The 13,729-nt window shown below is 37.3% G+C and overlaps 1 protein-coding gene across 3 annotated transcripts in view; it reads left to right on the top strand.

Moving 5' to 3' along the window:
- LOC125038348 (transmembrane protease serine 11D-like) overlaps positions 1–13,729 on the top strand; it is a 62,967-nt gene that overhangs the window by 32,131 nt on the left and 17,107 nt on the right. The window contains exon 2 of one of the 3 annotated variants that reach the window (XM_047631825.1): positions 12,691–12,827. The exons of the other annotated variants lie outside the window; for them this stretch is intronic. Coding sequence (XP_047487781.1) covers positions 12,732–12,827 — 96 coding nt within the window. The 5' untranslated portion in view covers positions 12,691–12,731. The remainder of the gene's footprint in view (positions 1–12,690; positions 12,828–13,729) is intronic. 3 annotated transcript variants of the gene reach the window in all.

Raw genomic sequence — 13,729 nt, 5'->3', positions numbered from 1 at the left:
TATATATATTATATATATGTATTATATATATTATATATATGTATTATATATATTATATATATGTATTATATATATTATATATATGTATTATATATTATATATATGTATTATATATATTATATATATGTATTATATATATTATATATATGTATTATATATATTATATATATGTATTATATATATTATATATATGTATTATATATATTATATATATGTATTATATATATTATATATATGTATTATATATATTATATATATGTATTATATATATTATATATATGTATTATATATATTATTTATATGTATTATATATATTATTTATATGTATTATATATATTATATATATGTATTATAATACGGCGAGATATTCGTATTGTGCTGGGCGACTTCAATGCGGTATCCGGCTGTGATCGAGCTGGCTACGAGATGTCTGTCGGTCCTCATGGCTCAGGAGCTGATGCTGGCAGTGAGAATAGCCTCCTTTTCCGTGACTTTGCTAGGTCCCAGAAATTGAGGATTTCTGGCTCCTGGTATCAGCGTTCTGTCCCGCATCGCTGGACTTGGTACAGCGATACAGGAAGAGTGGCCAAGGAGATCGACCACATCCTCGTTAGCACTCGATGGAGGATCCTCCAGAACTGCAGGGTATATCGAAGCGCTGAATTCTGTGGAACTGACCATAGAATAGTGGTGGCTACTCTCCGGGTCCACTTTAGAACCCCCCGTCGCCCCGTTTAATTTGGACAGATTGAGGGAGGACGAGTGTACCCGGGGGTTTGCCGAGGCTATCTCTGGTCGTCTCACAGCACTCGAGGGCCAGACAGACCCTGTTCTTATGTGGGATACCTTCAAGCGTGAAACGCTTGATGCAGCTCAGGAATCCATTGGTGAACGTCCAAGAACAAGAAAGAATTCCATCTCGCAGGAGACGCTGGAAGCCACAGATGCTTGTCGTGCGGCTCGACTGTCAGGGGATCGCACTTTGCACCGCTCTCTGGTGCGCAGGACTAGGTCACTGTTGAGAAGGGATAAGGAACAGTTTATCAGTAGTCTTGCAGAGGAGGTCGAAAGCCATTTCCTTGTAAATGACCTTCGTCCTGCCTACCAAGCTCTGAGAAAGCTGAACTCCAAGCCCCCCTCACAGACGGCTGCAGTCCGCTCAGCAAGTGGCCAGATAATCTCAGATCCTGATGGGGTGCGTGTGCGTTGGGCTGAGTATTTTGAGCAGTTGTATAAGGTTGATCCACCAACAGTTAACATGGATGCGGGTAATGTTGAGACTCCTCTGCCAGATCCACCCATCAGCGAGGATCCACCCTCCCTGACCGAAATCAGGGGGGCGATCTCCAAGCTGAAGAGTGGTAAAGCAGCAGGTGTCTGTGGCATCCCAGCCGAATTGTTAAAGGCTGGTGGAGAACCTATGGCAAGGGGCTTGCATGCAGTCCTGTCTGCCATCTGGCAGACTGGTACCTTTCCCCCTGACCTGCTGAGGGGTGTGGTCATCCCTCTCTGGAAGGGGAAAAGGGATCGGTGGGACTGCAGCAATCACCGAGGCATTATACTACTCAGTGTACCAGGCAAGGTACTCGCACACATCTTACTGAGACGTATCAGGGACCACCTGTTGAGGCACCAAAGACCGGAGCAATCTGGTTTCACTCCTGGTAAGTCCACAATAGACCGCATCCTGGCGCTTCGAATCATTATAGAGCGCCGTCGTGAGTTCGGACGTGGGCTGCTCGCAGCCTACATCGATCTCAAGAAGGCGTTTGACACGGTGCATCGCGAATCTCTCTGGGAGATCCTGAGACTAAGAGGAATTCCAATAAGGATTATTGGACTAATAGCAAACCTGTATACAGGCACTGAAAGTGCTGTAAAGTGTGGTGGGGGCCTGTCGAGCTTCTTCCCTGTTAGTTCAGGGGTGAGGCAAGGCTGTGTTCTTGCACCAACACTTTTCAACACTTGCATGGATTGGATACTGGGTAGAGCTACTGTCCAAAGTCACTGTGGAGCAACTCTGGGCAATATCAAGGTTACAGACCTTGACTTTGCCGATGATGTTGCCGTACTCTCTGAATCTCTGGAAACCCTTGTAGCGGCTCTTGATGCATTTAGCAATGAAGCGAAGCCCCTGGGGCTAGAGGTCTCCTGGACCAAGACCAAGATCCAGGATTTTGGGGGCCTGCTAGGAGACCCTGTACAGTCGATACGTGCTTGCGGGGAAAACATCGAAGTCACAAAGAGCTTTATATACCTCGGTAGTGCATTTCACGACTCTGGGCTGTCAGACCAAGAAGTCAGTAGACGGATTGGCCTGGCAGCAGGGGTCATGAAATCTCTCGACAAGAGTATTTGGAGATGTCGGTACCTGTGCAGAAGGACCAAGTTACGTGTTTTCAAGGCCCTGATACTGCCAGTTTTACTCTATGGTAGTGAAACTTGGACACTATCTTGTGCTCTGGAATCTCGTCTTGATGCCTTTTGTAACAGATCCTTGCGCCGGATCATGGGGTACAGTTGGCGGGACCATGTGTCCAACCAACGGCTGCACCGTGAGACCGGTACAGGACCTGTTACTTGCACAATCCGTGATCGCCAACTCAGGCTATATGGCCACTTGGCTCGACTCCCACAGGATGATCCTGCCCATCAGGTTGTCTCTGTCCGAGACAACCCTGGGTGGAGGAGGCCTGTGGGACGACCGAGAAGGTCGTGGCTTGGGCAAATCGATCAAACCTGTCGTGAGGAACTAGAGATGGGCCGGGCCCCTGCCTGGCGGCTCGCCATGAGGGATCCTCGTAGGTGGAAGCGGAGGGTGGATGCGGCTATGCGCCCCTGCCGGCGTTAGCTCCATAATGATGATGATGATGATTATATATATTATATATATGTATTATATATATTATATATATGTATTATATATATATTATATATATGTATTATATATATATTATATATATGTATTATATATATATTATATATATGTATTATATATATTATATATATGTATTATATATATTATATATATGTATTATATATATATTATATATATGTATTATATATATTATATATATGTATTATATATATATTATATATATGTATTATATATATATTATATATATGTATTATATATATATTATATATATGTATTATATATATATATATTATATATATGTATTATATATATATTATATATATGTATTATATATATATTATATATATGTATTATATATATTATATATGTATTATATATATTATATATATGTATTATATATATTATATATATGTATTATATATATTATATATATGTATTATATATATTATATATATGTATTATATATATTATATATATGTATTATATATATTATATATGTATTATATATATTATATATGTATTATATATGTATTATATATGTATTATATATGTATTATATATGTATTATATATGTATTATATATGTATTATATAATATATATAATATATATAATGTGTGTGTGTGTGTGTGTGCCCGCGCACATGCGCGTGCGCGTCTTATTACTTATAATCTCAATATTATTTGCTAAACAACTATGAAAATAATTGATTTGATAGCAGCAAATGGTATTATTTGAATGTTGATTATAGTTAATATCATGAACACCTAGACAGAATAAAGTACTTGCCGATAATGTTATTATTGTTATTATCATGATTAGATATTATCAATAATATTTGTGTTATCATTGTTATTATTGTAATATTTTCCCTCCTCTGATGGATGGTAGAACACGTTACTCCGTTTATACAAAGGCAGAAAAGAACACCTGTGCTCGAATTGTGTTAATTGAAAGCGTGGATGATCTTTCAACAAACTTTTTTTTTTTTTTCGCTTGGTAGATGTTCTAATACTATTATTATCGTATTCGTTATCGTTATCATCGTTGTTATTGTTATCTCTGTTTTTGATATTAAGGTGATTGTGATTATTTTTTTTTTTAAGTGCCTATATTATCATGGTTGTGTGTTATAGGTATCTCTACTACTACAACTATTATAATTTTATCATCAGTACCATTATCATTGATTGTAGTAGTAACTGGTGTTATAGTTTTATCATTATAATTAGTAACGCACGCACGCACGAGAAAAACTCGCATACCATTTTGCTTGGGTGTGCTTTTATAGACCCGGAGTACATGAAGGGATGTGCGTTCAAACTAAAAAAAAAAAAAAAAAAAAAAAAAAAAAAAAAAAAAAAAAAAAAAAAAAAAAAAAAAAAAAAAAAAAAAACGCTAATTATATGTTTTGCTCGTTTAAACTTTCCTTTATAACACAAGCATCTATGTTTTCACGTTAATGCACTATAGTCTCATGGTAGTAATGCATTAACGCGAACATATCGAGGTAGGTATTATAAATGATGGTTTAAACTAACAAAACGTTTCATTAAACGTATTTTCTGGTATTTGGTCAGAGAGCACATGCCTTCATATGCTGTTATCATGAAGTGTGTGACTGCGGTTTAATGATAGATTTGAACTTGACTTATGCTTGGATATGTGAACAGACATAAATTGAATTGTGTAGCTACATGAGCAAGCTTTATCTGCTTAGAAATCCAGGCTAATGTGAGAGTAGTTCCTCTGACGTGGAGCGGTCGCAGCTTAACTAACGTCGTTCTTGTTGGGGAGGTGTTGTCTCAGGGAGTTTGCCCATGGACGTTGATAGCTGACTAGGATTCTGTATAGCTGTCAGTGGAGCTGTGAGTTGCATCGAGTGCATATCTTACAGCCTAGGCCAGACCAAGCTGTAGTTAACATTCCCAACCTGGGAGTGGAATGTAACACTTCGATCAGTCCGAGTGTCTTTTCTGTTGTTCAAATTTTGAACATGGAAAAAAATACTACCGGCATAAAGTAACAAAATAAATAGGTTTGGGAGGAAACAGTAATCTTTTTCAATGATGCATAGTTTAACAGTCAGGAAAAAATATTCATACATATATCTATATATTTCTGCCTGCCTATCTGTCTTTCTATATATTACTAGTTTATCACTGTACTGACTCACATAACTTAGTGCTGCCAGGAAAAAAATATATGCCTATCACGCAGCTGTATTGACTCCTATAGCTTAGAATTAATATGCTCTGTTTATATCATGATAAGTACTTATTGGAGCTTTTGGCCATATGCTTTTATGTGCTATGAGCGTATATGTTATGTAAATTTAGTGACAGAATTAGCTGACAGCACATTAATTCAAAATTAATTCCTACTTGACATTACGTACCGATAATCTTGAAAAGGAATTATACAGTTTCTCTTGCTTTGCGTCATTACAGCTGCGTGAGAGGCAACTTTTTATGGAAGGGTTAGAAGTGCCGCAATAGTAATGAGATTTAATTGCTATGAAGAATATTGTGTGACAATCAATCCCTAGCGGACGGGTTCCACCTGTAAGAAGTGTAATGGAAATGGGATTGTGGAAGATAGATCGAGCTACATACGAGGCAGTTGTGCATTTAGTCATGAGTTGTAAAAAAACGGGTTAGAGTGAAGTCTTGTCCGAAGGGTGGCTCCAGGGATTAATCTCATAGCCTGGCCCTGTATTGTTTCCATCTTAGTAATTTCAGCTGAGGAGAATTTTAATAATAATAGGGAGTATTTTTCAGAGGCAGATGTGTCCCCTAAACACTTTGTTGAGTCCATTGTAGACTGATGTTTCTTTATGGTTTAATGCTAGTGTTGTATGTACAGATGTATAGATTGCTGACAACTTTTTGGATTTATTTTAAGACCAAGCAAATTACATTTATCAGTGATTAGGGCGAATGTGTTGTTCCAGTTGCTACTAGTTGTAGGTCATCAGTATATGACCACAGATTAGTGTTGTTCGTAAAGCATAATTGAATTGGCAGTTTCGTGGTGTGCCTTTTTTTAAAGTTTAGGTTCTTCTGAGAGCTGCCTCTGTTAACGGACTGTGATTTATCTATCAGTGTGTAATTCTAGAAAATGCTGGTTATGTCCTTTATGAGGATAGAAGCAGTGGCATTTGAATCAGGTAGTTCAAAAACTTTCTCTAAAGTGTGAAAGGCTTGTTTTGATTTGGAAATATCTAGTGAAAGATCTAAGGAAAGTATTATCAGAGGTACCAAGATGTTTATTAGTAATGCATAAGTGTGAACGATGATTCGGGAGCTTAAAACGTTCCTGTCTTGGTCTTGGGGATTGGGTGTATTATTGCCTTTTATCCATAAAATTGATAACTTTCTCCTTTCATATGAGAGATTCGTCAAATTTACAATTTGTATGCGCACCTGACCTAAATTTGAGATCATATTACATGTATTATGTCATTGTCTTTTAAGAGGACCTCAATCAATTCAATGTAATTTTATGGTCTGTATCATCAGCCTTAACTGCTTCGATAATAAGTTTAGAGGTAGGTTTGTAGAGAGGGAGTCTATAGTCTCCTAATAAATTATTGGAGGAGGATCTATTGGAGCAGTGTATGGGATTTTTTTTCCAGTGGATTAGGGTGAGCAGGCGTTTTAGGTGATTGGTGTGATCCACGGCAGGGTGAGGCCAGATGCTCAAATTGCACGTCATTCTCACCCTTTGTCACTTCTGATCGTTCATGGTTCAGATTTGAACGTGTTTGAGTTTCCTTGAATAGTAAAATATTTTATGTAGGATATCTCTCTCATTTTTTTTTTTTTTTTTTTTTGCTTATCTTTATTCTCCAACCCTTTCATTAAAATATCGGTGCTCTGCGTGAGCAAGAGTGTCGCCTTGAGAGGTCGAACGCAGGTGCCGTAGGGGAAGTCGCCGCCGCGCACCGAGCCGCGGTTGATTGGGAGGGGCGTCCATCAGGTGGTCGCGGTGCAGAGGCGGCGTGATCAGTGGGGGAGGTGCGACGCCAGGGGCAGTGGTTGCAGAGGTGCAAGCGGGGGATCCGCTGGTGGGAAAGAGGATGAACTCTTCAATCACCCGAAGGATGGTTGTACACTCCCGTGTACAACCATGAAATTAAACTTGGTCGCCAATGTCAGGCTCTGATACGGCACAGAAAGAAGAATGGCCAAATTTGCAGCACGAATTATTATTTTCCGTAGATCAGGATTAAGGTTACACAATTGAAAATGTAGTAACTTGCCTAGTATTTGGAAAAGTGGCCAGTATGCCGTATCTGTGTTCCGTCTTGGTTTGGGCAGGGAAATATCAATCACAAGGTTAAAATGATACGGTACAGGTTAGACCTGTGTGAAATGGTCCACTTAGAACTTTAAGTAGTGTTATGGGGCACGTATTTCCAGGTGAGACAGAGATATCGGAGTGCCATCCTCGTGGGTAAAGATTCTCTATGGGCAAGAATCTGTGAGTCACGGTGTGTAACTTAAACCAGATTTAATTTAAGTAAAATATTATTACGGTTGTGAGTGATAGAGAGAAGTAATTACTAATTAAGAGCCTTATAATATCTAATATCTAAATAACTGCAGGTAATAGCAACAATCACGGTTTATATCTGTAAATACAAATTAACGTATATATCTTATTAACTCAATATTTAATAGTCGTTTTTTCCATTATGAAATATAATGAACTTCAAGTATGTTTACGATATGGATATATATATATATATTTTTTTTTTTCCCTTTTTTCGTATTATAATCACATGCATAAACACTAAACACAAAGATGCTTTTTTCACGTTACTCTGTTTGTGTATGCTGGAAGATATGAAAAGCTGCTATTTATTTTGCAACGATACATCACTTTACATTTTTTTCTTTCTTTCGTGATGAATATAGGCAGAAGCACATAATTTACTATAATGGTTAAGTTCACAAAAATAGTAACTAAAGAGATCGTATCCATAGTTACGTCAGTCAGCTGTCAGCTTAACCATTATAATATGGTCATTAAGGCATGAGCACGCTTTTGTTATCGCTAATAATAACAGCTATCAGTGCTATTATCCAGTATTATCATCTACAGAAATATTGTAATCGATATCATCATTATTGCTCAGTTTTCACCATTAATTTTAATGATTGTTGTTCCAGACTGCCTTTTTCTACATTGTTACTGATTCCTCTATTCAATTTCATATATATATTTTAAGATATCATACTTTAAGTTTCTCGTAATGTGTTCGGTGTTTGCTAAGGGATTATCATCATTTCTTTGGTTTTAGTTTAATGTAATGCGTTTATTGATTAGTAATTGCATTAGTCCCGTGATTATTATTTTTTTCTTGCATTGTTACTGAATCCCGACATTTTCTCCGTGCATGCATGTTTTTGCCCGTATTTTTTTAACAGTTTTTCTTAAATCGTGCCTGTTATTATCGATCACTTCCGTGTTTAATATTTTTTTTTATCGGTCATTCCTATTATGTTACAGTATTTTCTTCAATACGATTAATGAGAACTGTTTCTAGTGTTACTGGTTGATCAGTGTGTTCATGTATGTTTTATGCTGGCCTTTCGTTTACACGCATTAATTTCAATTTAAACAACTCTTCAAAGGTGCATATGCTTATTCTGCTTTATGTAATACTAATGCAACTCTTCAAAGGTCCATATGTTTATTCTGCTTTATGTAATATTAATGCGTATTCATTTATGTCCGTAATATATCTTCAACATAACGAATCAGGTTATAACGACGACCCGTGGTTTTTCTTCCAGTGCGCTCGACATTTTGCTGCTCCCAAACACTTGTTCGAACAGATGTTTCTTGTACCGTGCGGTCTTACCTCCACTCTTATCGGCAAACTTTAAACACATACAAATCTTATATCTTTTATTTTCACCCCGTCTATTTTTAACCTGTAGTTGAGACTCGGATTCCGCTGTGTGTAAATGTGTGCCCGGCGACAGGACCGATACTTGGATCTGGAGGAGGCCACGACGGAGGTAACACGGCGAGGGGGATGTTTGGGACGTGAGGAAAGAGCGAGTAGATTCTTCTTGTCATGTCATGTCATGCGCCTTTTTCTCCTCGTCTGTTTTGATTTGCTCTTCGATTTGTTTGTTTTATTTATTTTTTTGTTGTTTTATTTGTTTGCTTATTATTTGTTTATTGTTCTAATTATTCATATTCTTATTCTTATTGTTATTATTGTTATTATTCTTAATATTATTGATATTGTTATTGCTATTATTATTATTACTATTACTATTATTATTATTATTATTATTATTATTATTATTATTATTATTATTATTATTATTATTATTATTATTATTATTGTGTGTTTGTGTTCGTGTGTGTGTGTGTGTGTTCGTTTGTGTGTGTGTGTTCATGTGTGTGTGTGTGTGTGTGTGTTTTCATGTGTGTGTTCATGTGTGTGTGTGTGTGTTTTCATGTGTGTGTTCATGTGTCTGTGTGTTTTCATGTGTGTTCATGTGTGTGTGTGTGTGTTTTCATGTGTTCGTGTTCGTGTGTGTGTGTTCATGTGTGTGTGTGTGTGTGTGTGTTTTCATGTGTGTGTGTTTTCATGTGTGTGTGTTCGTGTTCTTGTTCGTGTTCATGTTCGTGTGTGTGTGTGTGTGTGTATGTGTGTGTGTGTTCGCGTGTGTGTGTGTTCGCGCGTGTGTGTGTGTGTGTGTTCGCGTGTGTGTGTGTGTGTTCGCGCGCGCGCGTGTGTGTGTGTGTGTGTGTGTGTGTTCATGTGTGTGTGTGTTCATATGTGTGTGTGTGTGTATGTGTGTGTGTGTGTCTGTGTGATAATAATAATAATTTAATAATTTAGACAGTGAGAGAAAGTTAGATTAACTTAGTTATAAGTTAGTTTTAAATTTTAAATTTCAACAGTTATTCTACAGTCGTCTGATTGAGCAACATGTTTTATTTCGCCGAACTCACTTTTCATGAATATCGCATCGCCTCATATGGCAATACTGGATCTTTTCCACGTCACAGGGGGGATGTAAACAAAGCGTTCGAGTGCGATGATAATCTCGAACCTTGGCTTAATATTGTAGGAAGTATTGCGTTTTGAATCGGTTTGATCATAAATAATTAATTATAGTTCATGAATAGTAAACATTTTTTGTGTGTGTAATGAGAAATTGCATTATTATGCGTGTTGTATTGGACGAATTTCATCAGCTTTAAGGCCACGAACAATTTAGCAGCTGATTTATAACTCGGACTTGTAACATTACTGCAGTGAAATCCTTACCATTATCATTATCATTAAGTAGTGTTATTGTTATTGTTTTTATTGTTATTGTTCTTTTTTGTTTTGTTATTCTTCAAGTTGTTCTTATTCTTGTTATGGTTCTTGTTATTGTTCTTGTTATCAATGGAGTGAGATTGACTAATCGGGTAATATTTCACACTGATCCAAGGTCTTTAGTAAAGTCTAGATTTAAAAAAAAATCTCATTCTTATTTAGCCACGTCTAAAACCTTTCACTTAAGACTTTTATATACACCTTTGACGAACTTTTAACCCATTCCGAGGTGTGCATGGAAGAAAAATGATAAACACTAAAAGCATCACGAAATGATAACCACCAACACATCAAGCGCTAAACATGGAAGAAATGATAATCACGAAATAATCACGAAATGATAACCTTAATCTAAACTTAACACGTCCAGCACTAAAGCCTTCCATCGCTATAATTGGCCGACGGACGTGATAGCATGCGAGGAAGTTAGCGTCTTTGGGTCTTCGTTGAGTGGTTTGAGTTATTTCAACTTTAATTTATGTTATCTTATCATTGTTTGTGTGTGTTTACTTGTTTGTTTGTTTATTGGAGTATATAGCTATGGTTATTGAGATGTTTACAATTCATTGAGCGTTTTTATTTTTTTATGGGTATTTGTGTGTTTACTTGTTTCTACATTGTTTTCTTTGGTTATTTGTATGTTTATTGATTTTCCACTTGTTTGTTTATCTCGCAAGTGAGGAGGATGCCCGCGCACGTGATGACCGCTGCCAATTCTTTTTATTTTAGCAAATACATTTTTATATTGTTTTATCAAACTTTCCTACCCACAGTGGATAAAGCACCTAAGCACACTTTTGTTTTGTTTAAGTTTTAATATTTTCACATATATATATATAATAGATCACGGATGCCCATTTTGAGGTCTTAGAGCTCAATAATATTAATTTTAAGTTTAGTTTATTTATTCATTTTATTTAAATTTCGTATCAGAAGCATTTTACGTTTTCGATCTTTTAAATATTTTATGGTTCGGTACAAAGCAAATTTATATTTTAAAATAGTTATTTTAATCCTATGTTGTTTTTTTATTCGATTATTTTATTGCATATACAGGGATTTTAACATTATGGAGAGTTTTATTTTTTTATTAATTTTAAAGAACCATAACTAGCTCCTTTTCCCGCCTAGAAGATGACGTGGGAAGCAAGGAAAAACAAAGGGGATTTTGCTAGTGGTCTTCCACGGCTGCTTTCCCTGTCAAGTTAAGAGGTCGTGTTTTTTTTTTTTTTCATGTAGGGAGCAAGGAATTATTTGCGAGATATTTGTTCGGCCGAAGTGACCTCGAGTGGCCGGTGCTTAAAATCTTCGGGTTTCTGTTGTTTTAGCCAAAGTTCCATTTTACTGTTTTATCGTTTGCGTTTAATCTTCTTTGCCTGGTTTCATTTGTTTTAAAACTTCATAAGCAAGCATTCGTACAAGATCTATCTTGCACCACCTTGTAAACAAAAGTGTCATGGTGAGTTGTGTTCAATTGAAATATATACGGAGACGGTCCTCAGTTCAACCCTGACTCTGGGAATAATCGTTTGGTAAGCTATAGTAGGTTGCTTAGAAATTCAAGTAGTCGATTACGCCCACCACTAATGAATACCATTGCCATATTTGGTCAGATCTAAGTTTCTATGCTCAAAAATGTTAACGGATAATCTTGTATATCTTACGTATTTATATAACTGCGTATCTATACCTAAATATATCTGTATTTATATCAGTATAATGTATATCTTTATGCATTTCTGTATATAATTATGTATGTCAAAGAGAGAGAGAGAGAGAGAGAGAGAGAGAGAGAGAGAGAGAGAGAGAGAGAGAGAGAGAGAGAGAGAGAGAGAGAGAGAGAGAGACAGGGGGGGGGGGGGGGAGGGGTGTCTGAAAGGCATCTATTTATTTTCTGTGCCGTATTAGAGCCTGACGTTGGCGACCATGTTTAATTTCATGGTTGTACAAGGGAGTGTACGAAGGTGGTTTCCCGTTGCCTTCCTTCGGGTGATTGGAGAGTTCACCATCTCTCTTACCAGTGGATTCTCTGCTTGCATTTCTGCAACCATTGTCTTTTGGCGTCGTAACTCTTCCGCTGATCGTGTTGCCTCTGCACCGCGATCACCTGATTGGATGCCCTTCCTAGTCAACCGCGGTTCGGTGCTATTAACACCTGTGTCACGTCATCTATTAGTATATCGAAAAGTGAGATAGGCCTTGCATTAATAGCAATACACCACTCAGAAAAATACACTTTTATGCATCGTATTGATATCCATTCTTACTAATTACCCAAAGTAATAAAGCTGGCACATCGATCTACTTATACATATTTACTAAGCACATTAAAAAAAAAAGTAACGAGGGTAAGAAAGCTGGTACACCGATCTTTTTAAACATTTATTTTCAAAGCATTATTTAAAAACAAGCATTTAACGACCATCATGAAAAAGGAAGTCCTTCTCACTCCCTCAGAGCTGAACCGGGAAGCGTTATCAATCCAAGACCAGGGTAGTATGTGGACGTGGCTGATACTAATCGTTGTCTTCACTTCAGTCTGCGGAAGACCAGGGAGATCTCGCGCCCCGGGTCCGAGCGGCGTGAAGGAAAGGGTGAGTGAGCGAAATACGTTATTACTTGTTCAGGCAATGGGGTCAAAATAGCATTGGATGAAAGGGTGGTACGTCCAAATGAGTTTTTGATTCCCTTATATTTCCTTATCTTTCTTTCTCATTTCTTGTTTGACACTAGGTATTACTTATTTCAATTTTACATTGGCATTATACAGATGTACATTTGCGAGTATTCAAAAAATATATATTTTTTAACGGAAGATGCATTATTATTGCAGTATATCTTAAAGCTACCAACATCAATCTATCTATTTATATACATACATACATCCATATATACATATATATATAATAAACTCGACAATCAAACTTACTGTACATTTAAAATTTTGCAGGGTATGTTTCGGAATCTGTAGATGTGTATCCTTATAAAATATTCCCATTGAGCAATGTCTTCGGATAAACTGCCTATGGTAATGCCGACTTCTACAGTAGGGTTTAGCCGTCCTGGTGGTACATTACATTGTGGTTGTCTCGGGGAATAGCCTGTAATTCTTCAGGGGGGCAGTACGCTCTTGGGGAATTTTGAACATAGTAGCGAGGGAAGCAACGTCTCTCCGCTCCAGCAGGCTCTGTAGACTGGGTTCAGTGGCCGGTTCATCTTCTCGAATAGTTTTTCTAGCCCTTTGCTTGAATCTTGTCCTATTTCCGTCAATACAAACTCTTGATCAGAAGTGCCAGTGTATCCCAAAGGGGGTCAGGCCACTCAGGGGCGTCATTTCACCTTGCTCTTGGGACGTGGGGGGTGGGGGGTGAGCTATTCTATGAGCATTTTTAAATTACGACCAGATCTGTAAAGGTGCAATTTAGGGAAAGATCGTGGGAGTGTGGCCTTTGGGGGGAGTAAGCTTGACCTTCTGGGGGCAATCAAAGTCTTGGGG

Source organism: Penaeus chinensis, chromosome 24, assembly GCF_019202785.1.
Source record: "Penaeus chinensis breed Huanghai No. 1 chromosome 24, ASM1920278v2, whole genome shotgun sequence".
Taxonomy (NCBI): Eukaryota; Metazoa; Arthropoda; class Malacostraca; order Decapoda; family Penaeidae; genus Penaeus; species Penaeus chinensis.
Note: the sequence above shows the minus strand (reverse complement) of the source record. Positions and strands in the feature narration are given on the sequence as shown.